The following is a 27,556-nucleotide window of genomic DNA, read 5'->3' on the forward strand; positions in this document are numbered from 1 at the left end:
AAGTGAAACTGCGAGCTACTGCTCACTGATGATACCCTCGCCGCAAGTGGATAATATTAATAGTGTAAAAATATGCAAGTGTTCGGTAAACAGGAAGTTGTCAAGTGATGAATCTGAAAACGCATCACACAGTATAGCTGACTTATATAAATCCTGAAACCAAATTTCAGAAATCCTTGTATTGTAGTTGCTGAGAAAAATGTGACGAAAATTTTCAACTTCGCTATCATGTGTAAAATCATACAAGTGTTTTCGGTAAACAGGAAGTTGTCAAGTGATGAATCTGAAAACGCATCACACGGTATGGCTAACATATATAAATGTTGATACCAAATTACAGAAAGGGTGGATGTGTAGTTCCTGAGAAAAATGTGACGAAAATTTTCAACTTGGCTATCATGTGTAAAATCATACAAGTGTTCGGTAAACAGGAAGTTGTCAAGTGATGAATCTGAAAACGCATCACACGGTATGGCTAACATATATAAATGTTGATACCAAATTACAGAAAGGGTGGATGTGTAGTTCCTGAGAAAAATGTGACGAAAGTTTCATGGGACGGACTGACTGACGGACGGACGGACTGATGGACAGACAGAGGTAAAACAGTATACCCCCCCTTTTTTAAAGCGGGGGTATAATAAAGATACTGTGTCCATGCTAAACTCATGATAATATCTGATAACACTCCATCCTACTTTCTGTTCAGATAAATTTTGTATCATTACAACAAAATCTAAGGATCCAGAAAGGTTGCTCAACTGAAAGTAGAATGGACTATTATCAGAAGCAAGGCATGAACACATAATCTGTATGGTAATGAGATTGTAAAAGGGTAAAAAGTAAAATAAAATAAATTCCGAACTCCCAGGAAAATTTAAAACAGAAGTCAGTTGTAACTGACAAAATCAAAAGCTCAATCACATCAAACCAATGGATAACAACTTCATATCCTTAACTTGGTACAGGCATTCAATCACATCAAACCAATGGATAACAACTTCATATCCTTAACTTTATCACATCAAACCAATGGATAACAACTTCATATCCTTAACTTGGTACAGACATTCAATCACATCAAACCAATGGATAACAACTTCATATCCTTAACTTGGTACAGGCATTTAATCACATCAAACCAATGGATAACAACTTCATATCCTTAACTTGGTACAGGCATTCAATCACATCAAACCAATGGATAACAACTTCATATCCTTAACTTGGTACAGACATTCAATCACATCAAACCAATGGATAACAACTTCATATCCTTAACTTGGTACAGGCTCAATCACATCAAACTAATGGATAACAACTTCATATCCTTAACTTGGTACAGACATTCAATCACATCAAACCAATGGATAACAACTTCATATCCTTAACTTGGTACAGGCATTTAATCACATCAAACCAATGGATAACAACTTCATATCCTTAACTTGGTACAGGCATTCAATCACATCAAACCAATGGATAACAACTTCATATCCTTAACTTGGTACAGACATTTAATCACATCAAACCAATGGATAACAACTTCATATCCTTAACTTGGTACAGACATTTAATCACATCAAACCAATGGATAACAACTTCATATCCTTAACTTGGTACAGGCATTCAATCACATCAAACCAATGGATAACAACTTCATATCCTTAACTTGGTACAGGCATTTAATCACATCAAACCAATGGATAACAACTTCATATCCTTAACTTGGTACAGGCTCAATCACATCAAACCAATGGATAACAACTTCATATCCTTAACTTGGTACAGACATTTAATCACATCAAACCAATGGATAACAACTTCATATCCTTAACTTGGTACAGACATTTAATCACATCAAACCAATGGATAACAACTTCATATCCTTAACTTGGTACAGGCATTCAATCACATCAAACCAATGGATAACAACTTCATATCCTTAACTTGGTACAGACATTCAATCACATCAAACCAATGGATAACAACTTCATATCCTTAACTTGGTACAGACATTTAATCACATCAAACCAATGGATAACAACTTCATATCCTTAACTTGGTACAGGCATTTAATCACATCAAACCAATGGATAACAACTTCATATCCTTAACTTGGTACAGGCATTCAATCACATCAAACCAATGGATAACAACTTCATATCCTTAACTTGGTACAGACATTTAATCACATCAAACCAATGGATAACAACTTCATATCCTTAACTTGGTACAGACATTTAATCACATCAAACCAATGGATAACAACTTCATATCCTTAACTTGGTACAGGCATTCAATCACATCAAACCAATGGATAACAACTTCATATCCTTAACTTGGTACAGACATTCAATCACATCAAACCAATGGATAACAACTTCATATCCTTAACTTGGTACAGGCATTTAATCACATCAAACCAATGGATAACAACTTCATATCCTTAACTTGGTACAGATATTTTCTTATGTAGAAATAGTGGAATAAACCTGGTGTTATAGCTAACTAAGCCTCTTGCTTGAATGACCTTTGAATAATTATCCATCATATTGACCATAATATGTAGCAAAACAAGCAGACATAATAGGTAAAATATCAAAATTAGGGATAAAGCAGTCAACATTGTGTTATAATTTGTGGTAAAACCCGGGAACTAAAAACACAGCTAAAATAAACTTGAAAAATTGATAGTGTATTACCTGTACTGAAACCTCTAGGACATGCTGGAATAATTTCTGTCCACTGACGATCCCTCTCACCACGTAAAACAATATTACGAGTCAATAATCCAACCTCTGCTCTGTATTCAAAAGTATGGCTTCCAATCGTTTCACTTTCTCCTAAATGTTTGTATTCTAAATTTTTCACTAAAGTTAATGTTTTACTGTCAGCTGTAACTGCCTTTATCATGTGCTTTTCACTCTGACGTTGAGAACTAGGACCACCTGTTGTTGCTATGATGATTTCGTCCCCTGTCTGCCATGTCACTTCCCTTTCTAATGTAATAGAATCTGAACCTGCTTCAGCTGTTGATGCTAAGCGAGTCCATACAACTGCGACAGGTTTTCCTAAAAGGGGGAAAATTATCATTAGGGAGACAAATAGCAACTCATCCCTGTTTTGTTTTGTTTTTGTTTTAATTGTCAATATTTGTTTTACTTGTTAACAGTCAGACTCTATTAAGGGAGTAAAGAACACCTAAGGATTTAACTTTTTTAAAGAGATCAGCTGAACATTTAAATCATTTCATGAAATATTTGTATTTTTATCAACAGGTCAAAGTATATGTTGTCAAAGTTTTAGGTAATCCTTAATTTAAATTTTCCCTTGTTATACGCCTGTCCAAACTTTCTTTGCTAGATACCATTAAATAATAAAGACAAAACTATAAAACTTATCAATAGGATATTAATTATGCTTTATAAGACAAAGTAAATTTACCATGTAGATCCAATACACCTTCTCTGATACCCAGTGAATTTGTACCATAAATAGGTAATTCCTTGGTTCGTAGGTGGGCTGTTCCTGTGATATAAGCTTTGTGTTGGAATGGCTCACTCTCTGTTCCAATCTTGTAAATAGAAATAAAAAGGAATCAATATATTTAGCTTTCCACATCACACAGAAAATTGGAATAAGTTAATGACTCTAATTTGACATTAAAATTAGAAAGAGCATACCACAGGGAACAGGTGTACTAATTAGAAAGAGCATACCACAGGGAACAGGTGTACTAAGTTTCAAATTGATTGGACTACAACTTCATCAAATACTACCTTGACCAAAAACTAAATGAAGTAAGACAGATGGATGGTAAAACAGAAAAAACGGATGCAGACTGAAATACATAATGCCCCTAGGTGGGGCATAAAAAGGAGGTCTTTAATAAGTACTTGAACACACGCTAATATTGACATTTTAATATTATTCACTTGTTACCAAAAATATATTGTTAGTAACTGAAATCTACCTGCAATCTTCCTCCTTCAACAATTAAAATGTTATCTGCAAACAATTCTATGTCCTTCTCATCAAAGACAAGTTCACCACCTACAAATACATAGATAGTATTGTCAGTACACAACACATTGTGCATTATGAGTCCCAATTTATGAACTAAATATTCAATTTTACATGTTTTAGTGATTCTTGGACATTTTGATTTAATAATCTAGTTTATGTTGGTTCAATTTGCAATCATTGGAATAAACACATTTTTTGTAGAAGTTATTGATGTATAAACTTGGCTTCTGACTCACAAACTTAAAATTTAAGTCCTTCAGACTTTATATACAAAAATATGCCAAGTTTACACACTAATTCAGCTAAACAGATTGTTTTATTTGAAGATGCAATTTATACACCATGGTTTATCAAAGACACAAAAGTGAAGAATCATTCTGTTAATAAAATACATGTAAAGCTATAAACACATTATTTTAAAGTGCTCATATTTAAAAAGCCATTGTGAAGGTTTTGGAAAACTGAATCAATATCAACTGGATTTATAATTTCAAAAAAGGTGATGGTTTTAAAACCTTGATACAACATTTTAAACAATTCTAAATAACCCAATCTTTTGTTTTTTGTTTGGAAATGGACCTTTTCATTTAAGGGAGTATGTAACATTACAGGGAGATAACTCCGTAAAAATCAGCCGAATGTTTTAATTATTTTCTATTGTTCAGGAAATATTAAGCTTCTCAATGATCAAAATTGGTGTGAGTTCGTTTCTTGTGGTTAAGACTGATGGCTACAGTGCTGATGGTCCCAAGATTCGATTCTCATTCAGGGCGCTAAAAATATCAGTTCATCAGAAGGGTGATTTTCACCCTCTCACACATAGCTCCGGTATCAAGACCAGAGTTTTTTAACGAGGAGAAAATGTAATTTGGGGGCCTTGGATGGTCAAAATTGCTCCCTGAAGATCAATCTCCTGATATATCTTCTGTTTGTCTGTTCCCGCCGAGTGTCCATGTGCTTCTCTTCAAGTACTTTGGCTTCCTCCACCATAATAACAGACTTCCCAGTGTCCTAGCACCCCTTTTGTGTTGTGGTGGAGATTGTCCTTGTAAATATTGTTGTAAATGTGTTAGTGACACATCTCCATTAATCTCGAAATTGAGTGTACACCGATTCCACTATACCGTCACAGTTCTTGAGGGGTGCTCGGAATAATGAAGGAATCTACCAGTACATACATACTTACAGGTGTTATTCCAACTGCTACTTGTCCAACTAAAAATTTCCGATAAAGTGTGTGGTTCAAGTTTTGAAATTATTATATTTTGTCATATTAACATTTTATCACAATTTTATGAAATTCAAATGAGCCAAATTAATTTTAGTGAAGGTGCCACCTTAAAGACCATTCAATATGGGGTGAAATGTCAAATATGACAGAAACTTACATAAACTATGCAACAAACTGCATTAAAGACAAACCTTTAATGAGTATCATCTTCAAACGAGCTGTGCTTATATCAAGAAGTATGATGTTTCCAGCTGGTATAACAACAAGGGTACCATCTTCTGGAGGATCAAGACCTCCCCATGTATACGGAGAAGACCAGACATCTATGTAGTAAAACTCAGCGTTTGTCTGAAATACAAGTCAATCTATCTGACTATTAAGTTATCATATAAATATAGAAATATATATAGAAATGAATTTTTAGATTATTGGTTTATGAAATACATTATGGATTATTCAAAGTGATAGTAATGCAATCTTATAGAAAATATCATTGAGCTATCGCAAGAAGCAGAAAACTTAAAATTTAAAATAGCAGCATATTTATTGATATTGAAAGTCAATAAAGCATGACCTAGTGGGAATGCCCTTGAAATAGTTGTAACACTGATATGTACTGAAAGTAATTCAACTTTATAGAAAATATCATTGATTTATCACAAGTCGTTCCTTTCAAACTGACTAAAGCAGAAAATTTGATAACTGTTGACGCCACCAAGGACCACCTCCTTAGAAAATCATTACACCTATGTCTCAACTTTTGTGACTTTTGTCACTGGCAAGACAAAAATCAGTCTGACAGCCTTTCGATCTAGTACAAAACAGAGTTCATATTCATTTGACATTAATCTCTTCTTGTATTGAATAATGTATTTAATTTGCCATTTGACATTAAACAGCCATCAATCATTATCATCCATTTGACATTAAACAGCCATCAATCATTATCATCATGTATCAACATTGCAGGTTTGTCCAGTGGTTTTCATATAGTATCAGGGACTAAACTAACTCTTTTTACCTCCAGGGGTCAGCTGGGCCCCTAAAATATTTTTTTCAGGGGCCCACTTGAAATTTTAGGGGCCCAACTAATATCTATACTAAAACAATAAAATTTAAATTTACTTTTCATATACATGTACTAATAAAGCCTTTTTATGTAATCCTATGTGAATTTTTCAAGTCTGGAAAGATTATGATAACTTCATAATATTTGAATTATTGCCATCAGAAATATATCATAAGATTTGACTGTATTGATTTTAGAAGATTTCCCACCAAAATTGTCTCCCTTTTGGTCTTCAATTAGAACTTCCTGTTGACTACAGCTAGGGCTGTTTCCATAAATAATTAAATGTTATTTTAAATCCAAGTCATCCTCTTATAGGGGGGTCTCATTGGGGGGTGCCGATCCCGGATCCCGCTTACTGTTTTGTCACATTCCCGTTTCCCGCTTACACTATGTACGTAAGCAATTCTCATTTATTTGTCATTTCCCGGGTCCCGCTAGACCTCATTTCCCGTTTTCACGACACAATAATTTGACTTTCACGTTTCACGCTCACAAAAAATCGGCAATCCCGCATCACGCTTAGACCTCTATGAGACCCACTTATAGGTGTTGATCAAAAATATTATTTAATTAATTTTCATTGAAGATTGGTTATGATACTAGATATAAAGATGTGTATTGCGTTTCTTTTTCATTGAAGAACAAGCCCTTACAAATAATCAATTAATCTTAGAAGCTTTAAAAAAAAAGATCTATAAGAAAACGTGTTTAGAGAGGTCAAATCGTTACAGGAAATCCTCTGTTCTATGTTCCCGCCTTGATTAGACAATTGGGTTTCCGTTTGGGAACAGTTTTTATACGTTTTTCGTTTCCATCCTGGGGGAATATAGGTATATGGGTTAGGTTAGACATGGGATTCAATGCAAAATATTATTTGTCGCCAGCTGTGCGATCAGGATGAAAAATATATTCGCCCAGCCCAAAATCTGGTCGCATTGGGCGACTAGGCGACTGTTAAGTTTAGTCCCTGCTGGTATATAAAATGTAAATGACAGAGTCACATGGTACTGAATAGAGGGTTATTTTTGTGGGGTGTAAATTTTCGCGGATAGAACAAAGTCTCTAAAACAAGAGTGCACACACTGAAATGTCTCGCCTTCTTTACTAATCATTGAAAAATGTTGATAGTCCTAAGTATAAAGTTTTATTACAACTGTCACATAAACTTAACATTAACAAAGATAGCTAAACAAAGACCAATGAACCATGAAAATAAGGTCAAGGTCAGATGAACCATGCCAGGCAGACATGTACAGCTAACAAAGCTTCCATACAACAAATATAGTTGACCTATTACTTATAGTTTTAGTAAGAAAAATAGACCAAAACACAAAAACTTAACACTGTGCAATGAACTGTGCAATTGAGGTCATGGTCAAATAAACCTGGGGGACTGACATATAGATCATAATATATTTCCATACACCAAATATAGTTGACCTTTGGCATATAATATTAGATAAAAAGACCAAAACTTAAAAACTTAACTTTGACCACTGAACCATGAAAATGAGGTCAAGTTCAGATGACATCTGCCCGCTAGACATGTACACCTTACAATCATTCCATACAACAAATATAGTAGACCTATTGCATAAAGTATGAGAAAAACCGACCAAAACACAAAAACTTAACTATAACCACTGAACCATGAAAATGAGGTCAAGGTCAGATGACACCTGCCAGTTGGACATGTACACCTTCCAGTCCTTCCATACACCAAATATACTAGCCTTATTGCTTATAGTATCTGAGATATGGACTTGACCACCAAAACTTAACCTTGTTCACTGATCCATGAAATGAGGTCGAGGTCAAGTGAAAACTGTCTGACGGGCATGAGGACCTTGCAAGGTACGCACATACCAAATATAGTTACCCTATTACTTATAATAAGAGAGAATTCAACATTACAAAAATTCTAAACTTTTTTTTCAAGTGGTCACTGAACCATGAAAATGAGGTCAAGGACATTGGACATGTGACTGACGGAAACTTCGTAACATGAGGCATCTATATACAAAGTATGAAGCATCCAGGTCTTTCACCTTCTAAAATATAAACCTTTTAAAAAGTTAGCTAACGCCGCCGCCGTAGCCGCCGCCGTAGCCGCCGCCGTTGCCGCAGCCGGATCACTATCCCAATGTCGAGCTTTCTGCAACAAAAGTTGCAGGCTCGACAATAAAATCGGCCAATTTTGAGAAAAGTTTTGAATCCAACAAAATATTTTGTATATCTTATTCAATGAAAATCGTGAAATTTTACACCCGCGAAAAATAACCCTCTACACAGTATATGTTTTATCCAATAAAAAAATTCTAGTTTAACAAAATTGAGTTGTACTGTAAAAATTCTCTCAGACAAAATGTACAAACCTGTGTTGCCATGCCATTCCCATTAATCTCCACCCAGACGTTTGTCTTTTGAGATGGACTATGTTGTCCGGTTATACATACAATTTCTGTATCTGTTACAGATGTGACATTACAGTGTGTTCCAGCTATTTTTACAACAACCACTGATATATCGGTGCTGAAATATCAAATATGAAATATGATTATAATTACAGCAGCAATTACTTTGAAAAGGGTGCTCACAATATTATATTTTCAATTTCTTGCCAGTTGAAATATTTGGCATACTGATGTTTAATTGATGCCTTAGGTGTTCAGCACCTTTACTTACTTAGTTTCTGCCTGGTATGTCATTCAGCACCCTTATAAAGTGAATTTTCTTTTTTTCCCATTTTGAAAACCATAGCAAAATTACATTTGAAAGGAAAGTGAGAAATATGACTTTTTTATATATTCATTTTGTTAGTAACTGGGAAAATATTTAGAAGTATAACAGCCACTCTGGATTCCATTGATGGTCATAATGAGGTGGCATTAAATCAAAACTAAAAACAAAACAATAATGAAAAGTCCTCAAAAAATTTATTTGCAAATCAGAAATTGTCTCTCCCTTTGGCAAAGTTGCACCTAGACAGCTTTAAATGCTCTTTTTTTGGCCATTTTGAAATTGAGACTTACTTCTGTTTATACATTAACTTGTTAAATGAAGGAACGTACCCAAATCCTGTTCCTCCTACTGTTAGGAGCACTCCACCCCCAGTACCTCCTCTAGCAGGTGATACACTGGTTATATCTGGAGTCAAGGCTTGGCTGTAAGTATAGCCACCACTCATGGTTTTCTTCACACCATCCACTGTTGTTATAACGTCACATGACTTTGTGACAGTTACTACATCTATGAAAATTATTTACTAATATTTAGCAACCATGCTTTTCCCTCAAACCAGCCAAATAAATCCTTTCAAATTTTGCATATTTTTTTCAAAATAAAAGTTTTATTGTTTTTTTCATTTGAAAGAAGAGTTTATTTCAATAAACAAAGAAAAGAGTATTCTATCTGTAACATGGTTTATTATATTAAGTTACAGAAAAAACACTGAAATTAACTGTTTCTTAACTGATAAAGAGAAAAGTGGACGAGAGTCATGCAAAGTCATGACTATACTTTTGTATTATCTCCTGGTCTTTTCGTCTTCAAAGATTCTAAATAAAAAATGTCTAACCTTCAGCTGGAGGTGTGACACAAATGAACTGTGAAGCTGATTGGTTGGCTTTGTCGTCTGCTGTACATGACTGTCCACAAATGGTGACATTTGTTGTATTGTCAAAGCCTGATCCTATTACAGTAATGGTCTGTCCTCCAGAAACACTTCCTTAAATGTAAGAAGTAGAAAGTACGAAATTTTGCATGCACATGCAATGGAGTTAAGTTAGTGTGATTTCATGAAATGTGGCATACAATAATGCTATCAAAATTAAAATTGAGAGGCTTTATATTTTGAAACCTATCCAGATGCATTTTACAATAATAAAAAAATCATAAAAAAAATTTGAAAAAAACATTTATTTCTCTCCTGAAAAGTTCATGACAACATCTCCTCTAAGATAATCTTCAACACTATTTTAAAGGTAAATCTTTCTTTTCAAGTCTATTCATCTAAATTTACATTGTGTTGCTATTTGTATCATTTGTGTATATATTTCTCATTTTTAATAAATTTGAGTGAGCAAGATTTTGTTTTATAGTTGTCAATTATTTTTATGTAATGAAATATTAGTTTTTATTCAACAAAAATAAATTTATATTTTTTTTAAAATTAATGTTAAATTAAGTAATTATAGCATACCACTATTTTTCTGGATACCAGTTACAGCGAATTCAAATTCAAACTGCACATCACTATTCGACACTCCCAAGCCTTCAACAATGACCAAAACTGTTGCTGTTCCAATATATCCTTCACTAATAGTACATTCGATCATGGTCATGTTGTAAAACGTTATCTCACAAGGAGCACTCCCAATTGTTACCCTATTTTCACCATCCACTGAACCAAACTTAGAACCAGTTATAACTAGACTGGTTCCTTTTGTACCTTTTACTGGCGAAAGATCAGAAATAATTGGCGTTACTGCGGATGAATATTCAAATATCCATTCAACATATGCCATAGAGTTAGACACAACAGCAACACTTGCATTACCCTCGCTACCACTACTTGTTACACAAACTATTCTGGATAAGTTTGTTTCTTTGATATCACATGGAAACCCATCAATACTGACCACTGTCTTTTCATTAATGAAGCCATTTCCTGTGACTACAATTTCTGTACCCCCATAAATGCTTCCCTCGGTTGGTGAAATGTTACTTATTACGGCTTGACTGGTCACAAAGAAAGTCTTGCTTTTAGTTGCCCTGCCTCTGTTATTGATAACAACATCCACTGCTAGGTCCCCCACAGGAGCATATGTTATAGTACAGGTTATCTGTGAGTCTTTAACAGCTTCCACAAAACATGGAACATCTCCAACATATACAACAGCGTTACTAACGACAGTGGAAAAACCTGAGCCAGTAATTGTTAAGGTGGTCACATCTCCATTAAGAGAGGTTGGAGTAATACCTGATATTTCTGGCGATATTGCTGATTCATAGACTAGCTGACATTCAACGTCGCATACAGCAGGGATGGTCATATCATTTACACCTATCTTAACAACTAAAGACTTTTTTCCAAATCCAGATGGAGGGGCTATACAGTTTATTTCGGTGTAAGAAACATACTGGACTGGGCAGTCATATCCATTAATTATCACAGTAATGTCAGAAGTATTTCCCTGAAAACCTGCACCTATGATGATAACTACTGCACCACCATTTGTCGAAACCATTTCTGGAGAAATGCTTGTTACCACTGGCAACACAACTAATGTCCGAGCAGTCTGACCTTCAACTGCTAACAGTGCAAATCCAAGGTTACTTACACGAACTGCAACATCTTGTCTAACAGCAATCATTGGTGAATTACTGGAATCAATCATACATTCAATAGAAGATTCTGTGGCTTTTTTAACGATACAATTTGCATCCCCAAATGTCACCTCATTATTGCATTTAGTTGTGGAAAACCCTGATCCAAATATAGTAACGGTATCTACAGCTGTAGCATTGTCTCTCCCAAGAGAGGTAATAGTGGGACTGTGACACATGTCAAAAGAAAATTGGAAAACAGAACTAGAGGATAAATCTGGCAGGTCTTGGCATGTTAAACTGCTTAGTCCTGGACAATTACTAGTATCAACTGGGTCAGATGTACCTGTTAAATAAAGTATAGGTCATCAACTGGGTCAGATGTACCTGTTATTGTTAAATAAAGTATAGATCATCAACTGGGTCTGGTGTACCTGTTATTGTTAAATAAAGTATAGATCATCAACTGGGTCAGATGTACCTGTTATTGTTAAATAAAGTATAGATCATCAACTGGGTCAGATGTACCTGTTATTGTTAAATAAATTATAGATCATCAACTGGGTCAGATGTACCTGTTAAATAAAGTATAGGTCATCAACTGGGTCAGATGTACCTGTTATTGTTAAATAAAGTATAGGTCATCAACTGGGTCTGGTGTACCTGTTATTGTTAAATAAAGTATAGGTCATCAACTGGGTCAGATGTACCTGTTATTGTTAAATAAAGTATAGGTCATCAACTGGGTCAGATGTACCTGTTATTGTTAAATAAAGTATAGTCATCAACTGGGTCAGATGTACCTGTTATTGTTAAATAAAGTATAGGTCATCAACTGGGTCAGATGTACCTGTTAAATAAAGTATAGGTCATCAACTGGGTCAGATGTACCTGTTATTGTTAAATAAAGTATAGATCATCAACTGGGTCTGGTGTACCTGTTATTGTTAAATAAAGTATAGGTCATCAACTGGGTCAGATGTACCTGTTATTGTTAAATAAAGTATAGGTCATCAACTGGGTCAGATGTACCTGTTATTGTTAAATAAAGTATAGGTCATCAACTGGGTCAGATGTACCTGTTATTGTTAAATAAAGTATAGTCATCAACTGGGTCAGATGTACCTGTTATTGTTAAATAAAGTATAGATCATCAACTGGGTCAGATGTACCTGTTAAATAAAGTATAGGTCATCAACTGGGTCAGATGTACCTGTTATTAATAAATAAAGTATAGATCATCAACTGGGTCTGGTGTACCTGTTATTGTTAAATAAAGTATAGATCATCAACTGGGTCAGATGTACCTGTTAATGTTAAATAAAGTATAGATCATCAACTGGGTCAGATGTACCTGTTATTGTTAAATAAAGTATAGATCATCAACTGGGTCAGATGTACCTGTTATTGTTAAATAAAGTATAGATCATCAACTGGGTCAGATGTACCTGTTAAATAAAGTATAGGTCATCAACTGGGTCAGATGTACCTGTTATTGTTAAATAAAGTATAGATCATCAACTGGGTCTGGTGTACCTGTTATTGTTAAATAAAGTATAGATCATCAACTGGGTCAGATGTACCTGTTATTGTTAAATAAAGTATAGTCATCAACTGGGTCAGATGTACCTGTTATTGTTAAATAAAGTATAGATCATCAACTGGGTCTGGTGTACCTGTTAAATAAAGTATAGATCATCAACTGGGTCAGATGTACCTGTTAAATAAAGTATAGGTCATCAACTGGGTCAGATGTACCTGTTATTGTTAAATAAAGTATAGGTCATCAACTGGGTCAGATGTACCTGTTATTGTTAAATAAAGTATAGGTCATCAACTGGGTCAGATGTACCTGTTATTGTTAAATAAAGTATAGGTCATCAACTGGGTCAGATGTACCTGTTATTGTTAAATAAAGTATAGGTCATCAACTGGGTCAGATGTACCTGTTATTGTTAAATAAAGTATAGTCATCAACTGGGTCAGATGTACCTGTTATTGTTAAATAAAGTATAGGTCATCAACTGGGTCAGATGTACCTGTTATTGTTAAATAAAGTATAGGTCATCAACTGGGTCAGATGTACCTGTTATTGTTAAATAAAGTATAGTCATCAACTGGGTCAGATGTACCTGTTATTGTTAAATAAAGTATAGGTCATCAACTGGGTCAGATGTACCTGTTAAATAAAGTATAGGTCATCAACTGGGTCAGATGTACCTGTTATTGTTAAATAAAGTATAGATCATCAACTGGGTCTGGTGTACCTGTTATTGTTAAATAAAGTATAGGTCATCAACTGGGTCAGATGTACCTGTTATTGTTAAATAAAGTATAGATCATCAACTGGGTCAGATGTACCTGTTATTGTTAAATAAAGTATAGGTCATCAACTGGGTCAGATGTACCTGTTATTGTTAAATAAAGTATAGATCATCAACTGGGTCTGGTGTACCTGTTATTGTTAAATAAAGTATAGATCATCAACTGGGTCAGATGTACCTGTTATTGTTAAATAAAGTATAGATCATCAACTGGGTCTGGTGTACCTGTTATTGTTAAATAAAGTATAGATCATCAACTGGGTCAGATGTACCTGTTATTGTTAAATAAAGTATAGATCATCAACTGGGTCAGATGTACCTGTTATTGTTAAATAAAGTATAGATCATCAACTGGGTCAGATGTACCTGTTATTGTTAAATAAAGTATAGATCATCAACTGGGTCAGATGTACCTGTTATTGTTAAATAAAGTATAGATCATCAACTGGGTCAGATGTACCTGTTAAATAAAGTATAGATCATCAACTGGGTCAGATGTACCTGTTATTGTTAAATAAAGTATAGATCATCAACTGGGTCTGGTGTACCTGTTATTGTTAAATAAAGTATAGATCATCAACTGGGTCAGATGTACCTGTTATTGTTAAATAAAGTATAGGTCATCAACTGGGTCAGATGTACCTGTTATTGTTAAATAAAGTATAGGTCATCAACTGGGTCAGATGTACCTGTTATTGTTAAATAAAGTATAGATCATCAACTGGGTCTGGTGTACCTGTTATTGTTAAATAAAGTATAGGTCATCAACTGGGTCAGATGTACCTGTTATTGTTAAATAAAGTATAGGTCATCAACTGGGTCAGATGTACCTGTTATTGTTAAATAAAGTATAGATCATCAACTGGGTCAGATGTACCTGTTATTGTTAAATAAAGTATAGGTCATCAACTGGGTCAGATGTACCTGTTATTGTTAAATAAAGTATAGATCATCAACTGGGGCAGATGTACCTGTTATTGTTAAATAAAGTATAGATCATCAACTGGGTCAGATGTACCTGTTATTTAAGAAATAATTCATGGGGGCTTGAATATATCGTGATTTTACCACAGTTGGCCCTTTATGACAAATATTTTACCCCTGAGCGATAGCGAGGGGTAAAATATCGGCATAAAGGGACAACCCGTGGTAAAATCTAGATATATTCAAGCCCCCATGAATTATTTCGATTCTGATAGGACACATACGGCAATTCTTTTGGATCGAAGCGCTCTAGGTGTAGGCAAATATTTGCCGTTCCCATAAATAAACGCACTAATAAACTAGCGTAAAAGAACGGAGCAAACTGCATTAGTGACATGCTTAAACTATTTAAAATAATGTATTCAGACAGTTTTGGATGAATTTGAATGATAATTTATTTATATGTCTTATATGATGTACAATAAAGGGCTTTTGCCACATTTTAGCATCATTTGTGTATGTTTCCTTGTGATGATTTTCGGATTCACAAGCGTGTATTTTCCCGTAAAATGCTTACATTCTAACGTCATTGTTCTATGACGTCGGGTATCTCATTCATAAAAAAGCATATGACGTGGGAGTACAATCGGAACAGCACTGGCAATATATTCATATTTTACCACGGGTGTGTACTCAAAGCGTTTGAAGGACGTCATGTTAGAATGTTAAATAAAGTATAGGTCATCAACTGGGTCAGATGTACCTGTTATTGTTAAATAAAGTATAGGTCTTTAATAAGTTTTATTTTATAGATTCAACAGTATGTATATAATGAAACCACAAATGACTAAGTGTCAAAAATATGAGATTTAACTATGTCGAAGATGTTTGACTGTCTAGAAGTGCAATTTATCTGTGCAAGTTCATTTATAATTGACTGTCAAAGAAGAAAGAATCAATTGCCCCAGTCAGAGACATTAAAGTTAAGCACCATAAGATACTGAACGACAACTTTCTTTTAGTTTAACATAGGCTACACAAGTGAGTGAGTAGTAAAGTGATCCTCAAGTTCTCCCTATGTTTCTATTATAAGGAGTGGTATGTACTCACCTGAGTTGGTATTATAATCAGCCTCATGTCCTCCTATTTTCACTGATACGTTCCCAACAAACGGTTGTTTATCTTTAACCATCAGTGTTCCTCTGTAGTATACTATCTCATAGTAATCTGTGTATCCACTCCAATACTGGTACTCTCCTGGTGTCGTCACTTGGTATCGGTACATTCCTAACAAATAAATCATATTTACAACTCATTCATTATGTAAATATACTATAGAGATATTTAATTTGCAATTCTACAGCTTTAAGTATAAATTTCCCAGTGGCAGACCCAGAAATTGTCACAAGTTGGGGCCCATTGTAGTTATGCTACAACAATTCCCTATATATAATCAACCAAATTTTCCCCCAAAAGGAGGAGGCAGGCACCTTGGCTCCCCTAAATCCACCTCTGTTTCCAGATACCCTGCATCTCTTAAACAACCCCCAAAAAAGACAAGGTTTAACAGCCCCTCATTTGTAGAAAATCTAAATTTTGACAAAATGTACACCTTTCATATATGGACGGTACTAACCCTACATAATAAAATATTCTGGCTTCAAAACAGTCAGAAGAACTAACAGGACAAACCTTAACTTTAGTATCCATACTATCATCCTACATCATCATATTACATGTATAATACAATGTAGTTCTAGTCTGAAATTTTTCAGAGGAGTTAGCCGTACAAACCATGTACACTGCATGCCTTATATCATAATAAATGGACTTTCAACAACCTTTCATTTTTGAAAAATTGTAAGAAATCAAAATAATTGTTATTATATCTGTCTAATCCCCATGTCAACAAGAAATATGATCAGATTTTGAGGCTTTTAACAAGATAAAATCATGTAAAAAAATTATAAGATTATAAGATTAATAAATTCCCAACTAACCATTGAATGTTCCCTTTGTACTGCTAATAAATCCATCTGTAGCTCTATCTGTAGATGATTCACTCTTAGTCTGCTCTATACGATGGGTGAACGTAAGAATCCAGGGTTGGCTGGTCCATGTCCATTCAAAAATGTCACCAGCCTCTCCATAAGCTGTAAGAGGATTCCATTGGTATCCAATACCCCAATCTAAAGTTTTATAAACATAAAAAAAAATTGAAAAAGTATAAAAACTTATGCTAATACAAATCAAAATGTACTTAACAAATTGTAATCTGGCTCCTTCAGTTTTTACATTTTTGGCAATAGGCAAAAGCAATTTAACTAAAAATAAAGTGATTGCTTAAAGCTTTATTTATTTAAAATTAAAGAATGGTAACCAAACAGGTTTCAGATGGGTGGAGGGGTAAACTAATGGTTAATGTGCAGTGACGTATATTACTTGCGCATTAGGACAATAAGATGTTAATATGAATCCTGCTTTGAACTACATAATGAGTCTAACTTTTGTAATACTAGTTCACAAGGTATCAATATGCAGGAAGATACTACCCCCTTCCCAGACACATTAATTTGACACGATGTTGACCAGTCAGTGATATTGTTTGCCTGAAATTAATGGAGAATAAAGGCTTTTACCCCTGGAGAAGAATCCCAATTTGAAGAAAAAAAATAGCTTAAAGTTATTCCCAAAAAGACAACTTTTTTCCCAAACAGTGCAGTCTCAGGAGTAATTTTGCATGAATACAACCTGTAAAACACTAGTTTATACATTTTTCATGCCTAAAATGACTATATGTGCAGATTTGAGGGTCTATTTATGTATCATCACTGACAAAAAGGAGTCTTATTTCAAAGTAGGGGTTGACTCTTGAAAGGGGGTTATGTAAATTGAATTTTAGGTCAAATTCATGGTTTAATCTAAATTTCCCAATTTGATGAAAATTACGCATATTTTCCCAATAAAAAAGGGTAGAGGTAGTTTTGAAAAAAGCCAACAATATCACTGCCAGTCTTTGGCTTAACTTTTAAACTTAGCAGAGAATCAACAAAAACCAATTTTCAAGACTTTGATTTGACACAGCATGGAAAGAATCCACAACCATCCCACAATGGAGGTTAACATGCCACAACATGACTACCAAAGGGATATATAATATACCAAACTACCAGTATATCTTTTCAGACTACAGGTCTACAATAAAGTTAGCCTTGACTTTATGATATATAGAATGTTTACGTACGTGGATGTACTCCTTGGTTATCAATCTTTACAACAGCAGCTGTTTCATCAATCAGACATACAATCTTTGTATTACTAACAGACTCTACACCACAGTTATGATTTCCAATGGACACAGATATTTTGTCCTTAGGAGTTACAGCACTAAACCCTTGTCCAGTCAGTGTCAGTCTTGTTCCACCATACATTGACCCATGCTGAGGGAACACATTGGTTATAGACAGCTGGTACTGTATAGTGGGACGAGAACCATCACTGAAAGAAATTGCTAGATAAATCATAGAGAACAAAATAAATTATCTCCTTGACAAGGTTATGCAAATAAGTGCATTATTTATTTGGTCTTGCAAAAAAGATAATTTTTTAATATAATTGATGTACTGTGAAATAGCTTTTTGCAATATATGTGTAGTATATTTTTGCTCCATTTTTAGAGTAGTTTATCCAAATGATTTGCGTCAAATTAAACTTCAGCATAAAAAAGTTTTTTTCAATAAATTCTAAGAAAGCTCATTTGACATGCACAATTATATAAAATACTAGAACAAACCCGTGATATCGCGGGTCCGTGACTGAATTGAAGTATATAACTATGCGCAAGCCTTATTTTAGTATTAGTATTGTCATCTTATAAAATCATGCCGATTATAAGATACACAGTTTTCTCTGCTTTCAAATCTTTTTGTTTGAACCCGTCGAACTGGAACTTATCAATTATTGGTAATATTAATTATTTGAAAAACAAAAGGTCCTGGAATGGAGTATTTTCAATCAACAGCATTGTCCTATATTAGTTATAAATAAAGTTGAATTCTTTGATTCGCTGTTTTACGTCATGCCCGCTAACAAATTGAAAACTGTACCTATACGCCTTATTTTTAGTCCATATTTTTAGTATTCGTATTGTTATCTTAGAAAGTCTTACTGATTAAAATACTACAATAGGTATTATTATACCTTACGTATATTTCAAACAATTCTATTGGGTGAAACGTAATCATGTGACATGGAATAATTCAGTTAATTTTCATTCAATTGAAGGAAGGACGAATAACCCTAAAGAATTTACACCAGCGGTGAATAACCCTATTATTCACCGGTGAATAACCTTTTGAATTTGTTTATTTGTACTTGAGTTAACTCTCATAAAAGTGACGTCACAAACGTAAATAAACAAAATGGCAGCGTTCACATTACACTGGAAGCCCATCGAGAGACGAGGAAATACGGCATTGGACATAGATAGAGCTGAGAGTGGCAGCAGCCGATGATGTCTCTTATAAACGGTCCTTTTCAGGGCCATCAATATTTTACAAAAAGATTCTACTTTTGTTGTATATTCGAGAAAATCGAACACAAATGTATTTTCAAACGTCAGTCTGTTCGAAATGCACTTCCACTGTTAGTTCGGTATAATAAAACAATTGTGGCCCCTTAGAATCGATGAATATCCAAAATTGTCAACCCTCAAAAGTTATTTCACTTCGGGCTGCGCCCTCAATGAAATAACCTTCTCGTGTTGACAATTTTGGATATTCACCTCTTCAACGGGCCATAATTGTATAACAATTTGACAATTTAGTAGTGTGAACCCTGTGATTATGACCCGTGTATATAGCATATTAATCCTGAATACACCGTTTGGTGGTGCGCCTGTTAGATGCGGAACATACAGATAAGGTAATAGGTAACAGGTGATTATACTATTGGTATCGGTATCGGATTCGACCCGGAACTTCTTAATTATTGGCAATATTAATTACGCGGAAAGCAAAAGGGCCTGGAGTGGTGTAATTTTTAATCTACACCTTTGTACTATATTAGTTGAATTCTTTGATTTGTCTTTTTTACGTGATGACGGCTGACAAATTGGACCTCGTTATTTTAGTATTATAGATATATACTTTTAATAAAACAATATTTTTGCCTTATGAAATAAGTAAATTGTTCTTGTCTCTTTGAGATATTTCCAATTTCCATTCTCAATTTTAATAATTTGTTTTAATAGCATGTAACATTGCAATACAATAGAAAATGCCTGAGTTAGGTTGTGAGTACAAATGTTACCTGTAAACTCCTGCTCCATTACTTTCATTAAACACCAAAACTTCATATGTCCCAGGAGGAAGTGACGGCATCACAGCAGTGATATGTGTGCCATTTACAGTTGCTATGGCAACATCTGTTGATCCTATTTTCAATGTCCCATTGGAAGCAAAGTTTGCAACAGAAATGGTAAGAATACCACCACCTAAATAAAAAATAAAAATATTTATAAGTGGCAAAGCAGCTTTATATGCATTCTCGCTATGTCATGTTATTATGTAGTACAATGTATTTTTTAATAGGAAATACTTTTTTACAAGTCTTTAGGCAGGAAATTATAATTGTGCACTACAAAAATTGATGTAAAAAAACAATTTCTCTTGAGGTTTCAATAAGTCCTTACATCAAAATTAAATTTACGCTGCGTTCCAGAGAGGGACATAAAAGGCTTCTCGTTTAGTGAATAATTTGTCGTTACAGCAGTAAAAATAATTTCATTACCTTATAAATATATATCTATTTAAGTATTTCCTAGGAAAATGTTCTATCATAGCAGAATATAAGAAATAAGGATAAAAAGCCCCTCCCCCCAAAAAAACTTAATATTCATGGAATAGTCCTATTTCAAGTAAAAATTCTAATAAAATGTGTTTTGGAGACTCAATCCACTCAGAATATTTCATTTCTTGTAATATTTCACTTAAATAACAAAAAGTTTTAACACACGAGATTACTCACAAGGTCAAAGGTTAATGTACAGCTTCCCATATTAGGTGTAATACCACCATTGATTTTCCCCTATTAGTCTTTGTTAAATTTGCACTTTTCAAAAAAATCTGTAAAATTTATCTTTGTTTCAAATAAAGAAATACTTGGCATGAGTAAAGTTTTATCCTGTCCAGTACTATAAAAAAAATCACACAACATTTCATTGCATATAAGAAAATAACCATCACTGGAAGTTAACCAATCAAATTTCTCTCCATATTCTATCTGTGTACAAGGTTTAGTCACCATGTAACCTCAAGATTACAAAATATTCTATAGAAATCCCAAATAAAAAAATAGAGGTGCTTTGAAATACCCAAGACATATGTTTATGACACAGAAATCTTTTACTGCAATAAAATGCAGGATTAATTACCTACAACTGTCAAATTCAAGGGAATATTTCTTTTAGACCTATTTTCGTATACAACCGGGTGTGACGTACCATGATTTGGTGGTATTACACCTTTATGGTGTATTTAAGACACAGTTCTAAGACACAGTTCTTAAATACGTTTGAAATGACTACATTTGCATAAATTGTTTAAATATAGAATAATGGCATTACATCCATTTTTGTTTTTAATACTAACTTTATCAACAAGAATACCAAGCAAGCCTGCTAATGTACAAAAGTGACTAACCTAAAACCTCAAAAATTGTTGGTGATATAACTCCAATAGTTGGTGCTTCTGGTAGGTAGGCAAACTTATTAGGACATGTTACTTCATGGCCATCAACTGTCACCTTTACATCTACATTTCCTGATGGCTGAAAAATAAATATGATGTTTGGTTATTACAACAAGAGTGCACACACTGAAATGCCTTCTTTACTAAACATTGATATTATGTTGATACTCCTGAAATAAAGCTTTATTACGACTGTCACATAAACTTAACATTAACCAAGAAAACTAAACATTGATCAATGAACCATGAAAATGAGGTCAAGGTCATTATATTATTGCTTATAGTTTAAGAAAAATAGACCAAAACACAAAAACTTAACACTGAGCAATGAACCGTGAAAACCAGATCAAGGTCAAATAAAATCTGCACGACTGACATATAGATCATAAAATATTTCCATACTCCAATTATAGTTGACCTATGACATATAGTATTAGATAAAAAGACCAAAACTCAAAAACTTAACTTTGACCACTGAACCATGAAAATGAGGTCAAGGTCAGATGACATCTGCCCGCTAGACATGTACACCTTACGATCATTCAATACAACAAATATAGTAAACCTATTGCATAAAGTATGAGAAAAACAGACCAAAACACAAAAACTTAACTATAACCACTGAACCACGAAAATGAGGGTCAAGATCAGATGACACCTACCAGTTGGACATGTACACCTTACAGTCCTTCCATACACGGAATATACTAGACCTATTGCTTATAGTATCTGAGATATGGACTTGACCACCAAAACTTAACCTTGTTCACTGATCCATGAAATGAGGTCGAGGTCAAGTGAAAACTGTCTGATGGGCATGAGGACCTTGCAAGGTACGCACATACCAAATATAGTTATCCTATTACTTATAGTAAGAGAGAATTCAACATTATAAAAAATCTGAACTTTTTTTTCAAGTAGTCACTGAACCATGAAAATGAGGACAAGGACAATGGACATGTGACTGACGGAAACTTCGTAACATGAGGCATCTATATACAAAATATGAAGCATCCAGGTATTCCCCTTTCTAACATTTATAGCTTTTAAGAAGTGAGCTAACACCGCCGCCGCCACCGTAGCTGCCGCCGGATCACTATCCCTATGTCGAGCTTTCTGCAACAAAAGTTGCAGGCTCGACAAAAAACAACTGTAAGTAAGAATAAATAAGCAATTATTAACAATGCTAGAAGTATAGGGGGAGGGTTAAGAACTAACAAAACATTTTTACATCTGTCCCAAGATAAGAAACTCTAGCCCTTAGTTAACCATACATAATTCATTCTGTGTTTTTTTTGTCTGTTTTTTTGGTTCATTTGTATAAATTATAGTTTAGTGTGGCTTCCATTTCACTCAACTAGTATACATTGTTTATGGGCCATTTAAGCCAGATTCCGTATTTTGTATTCATCAAGGAAGGAGGCAAGTTACTCACATGTTCTGGTATTATACAATCAATTTCTACTGGACCTGTACTGGTTACTTCACAGGCCTTGCTCCCTATTGTGACTGTAGCACTGGGACTAAATCCATAGCCACTTAGTGTTAAAGTGATTCCTCCTGAAAAATTCATGTCATGTGTCAGAACAAAGTTCTATAAAAACTGCAGTTACATCGATGTTTTTATATTTTGGTGAACGAAATTGTTAGGAATCTTTTGATTTCACTAAACAAACCCACATTAGAAAAGTTATATAAGAGAACAGATTTCCAATTACTTCTGCAGACCCACATATCTGATCTTTCCAAGGGCAATAACTCAGATAAATGTTTTTGTTCTTTGAATCATTTACGATAAATATTCTACAAGGAATGTGGACATGAGATAACTTACAATGCATTTTCCTTCATTTATGACATCCATTTGTTTTAATAGCAGATGACATCACAACAATGTTGTTGTACACCAACAGAAAATGTGTAATTGAAATAAAAATAACACTTTAACAATTTATAAATTTCAAGAATCAAAAGTGCTTTTCTGCATTCATCTTCATAAAAAAAGCTCAACCCAAAATATTTGAAAGCCTTGATTGTATGAATTGGAAGGAATGCTAGGAGATATATGACCAAAATGACATAAATAAATTCATATAATGTCGATTTTGCCTGAGTGAGTTGGAACCTTAATTTCTTAGTAATTTCTTAATTAACAGGGGAATTTAGAAAAGTATGTTATACCTGTGCCTTAAACAGTCATAACACATTAGCAGACTTTTACTTCTTTTAAAAAATATTATCACTACTTCAAAGCATGGTTTTATAGCAAAAAACCCCACTCATCTATGATTCCCTTGTTTAATTTAATTCTTACCACCAATAGTTCCAGAGGTTGGACTGATTACAGTTATTGCCATTGAATAGGTGAAAGTTAAAGTTCCACCATCATGTTGAGCCTTCCCTTTTACACCATCAATAACCTCAACTTCATAGGTTCCATAAGATCCCTCTCCGACATTACAAGTGATTGATGTGGTTGTAGCGGCTGTAATCACACATGGCACTCCCCCTATAGTCACTGTACTATTGACTGATCCAAGTTTAGTACCAGTGATTTGTACTGCTGTCCCACTAGCACCTAACATAATTTGAAATTAATTTATATATTAGTAATCTATAAACTATCAAGAATCATTGTAGAAGTATTTCAATTTTCAAAAATTATTTCTTTATTTACAGATGAAGACATTTAACATGACCAAAGAAATTTCACATCAGGAGGCAGACTTCAGCTTGACCCTAAACAAAATGTGTACTAGTTCAGGGAAAATGGACATTGTACTAGACTCTAAAAACATAAATTGAATTAAATTTTTAAAAAATACTGTACTAACAAAGGCCAGGGCTCCTGAGTTGGGCAGGATAAACATGTTTTGTGAGATCTCATATGTCTTTTCTCTCTCCCTTTTTGTTGAGAACCTGACAGTGAATTTCAAAATGCATTGCAACACTGTGTCCTTTGACAAAGAATTATTGAGGAAGTGCATCAGGTTATCTCTTGAAAATTATCTCAATGTATTTTCATACTAACTATATCAATGTGGTACTATTACAACAAAAATAATAGAAATTTAAGTAGTCATGAAATATGTAAATCTAGAATCTTTCCTTATATTTAGACGTTGATAAATTGGTAAAAATAAATAGCCGGGAAGTCAGCTAGAAAGTAAAAGGAAGTGTAAAATAAATTATCCACAAAATAAGTTGGTGTACAGTATATATACATACCTGTAACAGGATTTATTGCAGTAACTGTTGGTGTACTTTCAGTCAACCATTCATAACTACAGTCACCTGTACACAATGTGGGTACATCATTTACATATGCTAGTACCTATAAAATAGCATTGACATTATGCTGGGACATTTCATTTCCTGGTTATTGCTGTAGTTGTTTTAATCTTATACACATAATGTGGATTTATTTGATACTTATTTTCAAAGATCTCTTATAAATAAACCAGGAATTTAAGTGTTAAATAAGAAAAAAAATAATGATGACATGTTTTTTGATAAAACAATACAAAATCTAGAATCTAAGAAAACAATTTTTTTCTGAATCCTCAATATAAATATATCTAGTGTGTATATACAGTTTAAAAAATATAAAGTATTCAAATATCATGATAAACTAATTTAACGCCTTACAAATCTTAAGATTCTAAAGTCATCCTATGAGATATCTTAGAAAGTCATTTTGTTATAATTTTTTACTGGAGATATCAAAGTAAATTTGCAATTTTATGAACTAATCCTGGTTCTGTTCCTTCTCACTATTTAGACTCTACATAAGTAGTGTGGTACACATGGTCATATATTGCATTCAAACTCAACACAATATAGCAGTGTGGTATACACAGAACACAATATAGTAGTGTGGTATACACAGAACACAAATTGTGAATATATAGTATTGTGGTACACACAGAACACAATATAGTATTGTGGTATACACAGAAATGACTTTGACAAAATGTAGTTTATATTGTACAAGTTGTGAAATGTTCTTTTGACATAGCATGTTTCTAACCCATGCATATTTATTTTGACAAACCTGAGGTTTACTATGATCTGTATATAACATATCTCCTGGAATAGGATTATACCATAATCCACCATTAGTTAGTGTGGATACTTGAGCTACCACTTTCCTCCCCGCCAAAGACGAGTTAACCTGATAAATGTGGACAAAGAAATATTATACAAATATTGAGTCAAAAGAATATAGATACCTGTAATGGATTTTTCAATTCCTTCTATAACTGTATTTGTAATATGAATTTTGTCACAAGACCACCCCTTATAATATTGCTGCATTCCATTTATAGTTCACTGACTTAACTTCTTAATTAGCATCCTTTTGTTTGATTGATTTGTGTTTACAGCACTTTCCACACAGTTGTGCTATTTCCTGACAATCAGTTTTTATTTGTAGAGGTAGCTGGAGTGCTTGGAGAGAACCACAGACCTGTGTTTGGAAAACTGACAATCCTAGTCAATTAAGATTAGAGTTGAGCACAAATGCAGGACTCGAAAAACTCATTACTAAGTTGATTTGAAAAACTCACCCGAGCTTGTGTTTTATGAAGTTTATTGAATATCAACTCTAAATAAAACTTAGAATTGAATTGAAATGAATTGAACAACCACAGTGTAGACATCCTAGTGATACAGTAGTTGGACTATTTAGACCATTCACTGAGGCCCGCATCATTTATAGATCCTACTGGCATCATGTTGATTCAGTACATATTCTGGACATGTTTTACTCATGGAAGGTGTAAAAAAAACACAGAAAAGAATTCATGTTTTCTGAAATCTTAGACTTCAAACAATTATTTTCAGTGCTGCTTAAATCAACTATTTCACCACAACATTTATGTCGCTTTGAATAGTATCAATATACACTTATTGTAAAACCAGGTGCTCCGCAGGGGGCAGCTTTATACAACTGCAGAAGTCAAAACCTGAATATTTGGGGAAAGTATGGACACAACATTCAAGCTTGATACCCCTCTAAATTTGGATTGAAATCAAATTTTGACATAATATGAGCTTTTGACACAAAACAAATGTCTAGATCTTACAAATCTATTATGCAATATAGTACAAATAAAGATTTCTTCTTTTAACTTTTCAAAAATTTGGAATTTGAGAAATTTGAGAAAATAAATTATTGAAAACTACCACACCCCACCCCTTTTTTTTTTGCAATAAGTCCAAAACCTGACAAAACTTTATACATAATATACTAGTAGTGTAAGGGAAGCAAATCCAAACATACCCAACATTGTATGTTAAATGTTTTAGAATTACCTCCATTACATTGCTTTTAAATTGTCTTAATTGTCCATTGACCAGAAATACCTAGTTTTTTCCCTTTTTTGCACCTAATTCCGAAACATTTGAGCCATAACCTCCACAAGTCAATACTAATCATCCCTTCATGGTATGGAAACTTGTGGTTTAATTTCAGAGAGATTCATATACTTAAACACAAGTTTGAAACTACAAAAATGATTATAATGGGCCCCCTTTTTGGCCCCCCTTATTCCTAAACTATTGGGACCATAACCCCCAAAATGAATCCCAATCTTCCTTCAGTGGTACTGAACCTTCTGGTAAAAATTCATAGAGATCCATACACTTAAACACAAGTAATTGTCTGTAAACTAGAAAAATGCTTCTTTTTGTCCCCTTATTCCTACACATTTGGTAAAATCAACCCTAAACTGAATCCCAGCCATCCCTGTGTTATATGGAACCTTGTGGTACAATGTCAGAGAGATCCATACAGTTACACACAAGTTATTGTCCAGAAATTAGAAAAATACTTGTTTTTGGCCCCTTTTTGGCCCTTTATTCCTAGACTGTTTGTCCAATAACCCCTTAAAATAAA

General features: G+C 33.9%; 1 protein-coding gene across 1 annotated transcript in view; it reads right to left on the reverse strand.

Moving 5' to 3' along the window:
• The window catches only part of LOC139522932 (fibrocystin-L-like), a 101,980-nt gene that overhangs the window by 27,491 nt on the left and 46,933 nt on the right, over positions 1-27,556 (reverse strand). Inside the window, exons 23-39 of the mRNA XM_071316580.1 lie at positions 25,712-25,831; positions 24,886-24,991; positions 23,972-24,235; positions 23,093-23,217; positions 21,610-21,736; positions 20,219-20,402; positions 18,153-18,406; positions 16,909-17,097; positions 16,019-16,195; positions 10,534-12,006; positions 9,910-10,059; positions 9,404-9,581; positions 8,708-8,864; positions 5,452-5,608; positions 3,977-4,056; positions 3,448-3,577; positions 2,706-3,074 (exon numbers count right to left, since the gene is read on the reverse strand). Coding sequence (XP_071172681.1) covers positions 2,706-3,074; positions 3,448-3,577; positions 3,977-4,056; positions 5,452-5,608; positions 8,708-8,864; positions 9,404-9,581; positions 9,910-10,059; positions 10,534-12,006; positions 16,019-16,195; positions 16,909-17,097; positions 18,153-18,406; positions 20,219-20,402; positions 21,610-21,736; positions 23,093-23,217; positions 23,972-24,235; positions 24,886-24,991; positions 25,712-25,831 — 4,240 coding nt within the window. The remainder of the gene's footprint in view (positions 1-2,705; positions 3,075-3,447; positions 3,578-3,976; positions 4,057-5,451; positions 5,609-8,707; positions 8,865-9,403; positions 9,582-9,909; positions 10,060-10,533; positions 12,007-16,018; positions 16,196-16,908; positions 17,098-18,152; positions 18,407-20,218; positions 20,403-21,609; positions 21,737-23,092; positions 23,218-23,971; positions 24,236-24,885; positions 24,992-25,711; positions 25,832-27,556) is intronic.

Source organism: Mytilus edulis, chromosome 5 (assembly GCF_963676685.1).
Source record: "Mytilus edulis chromosome 5, xbMytEdul2.2, whole genome shotgun sequence".
NCBI classification, from domain to species: Eukaryota; Metazoa; Mollusca; class Bivalvia; order Mytilida; family Mytilidae; genus Mytilus; species Mytilus edulis.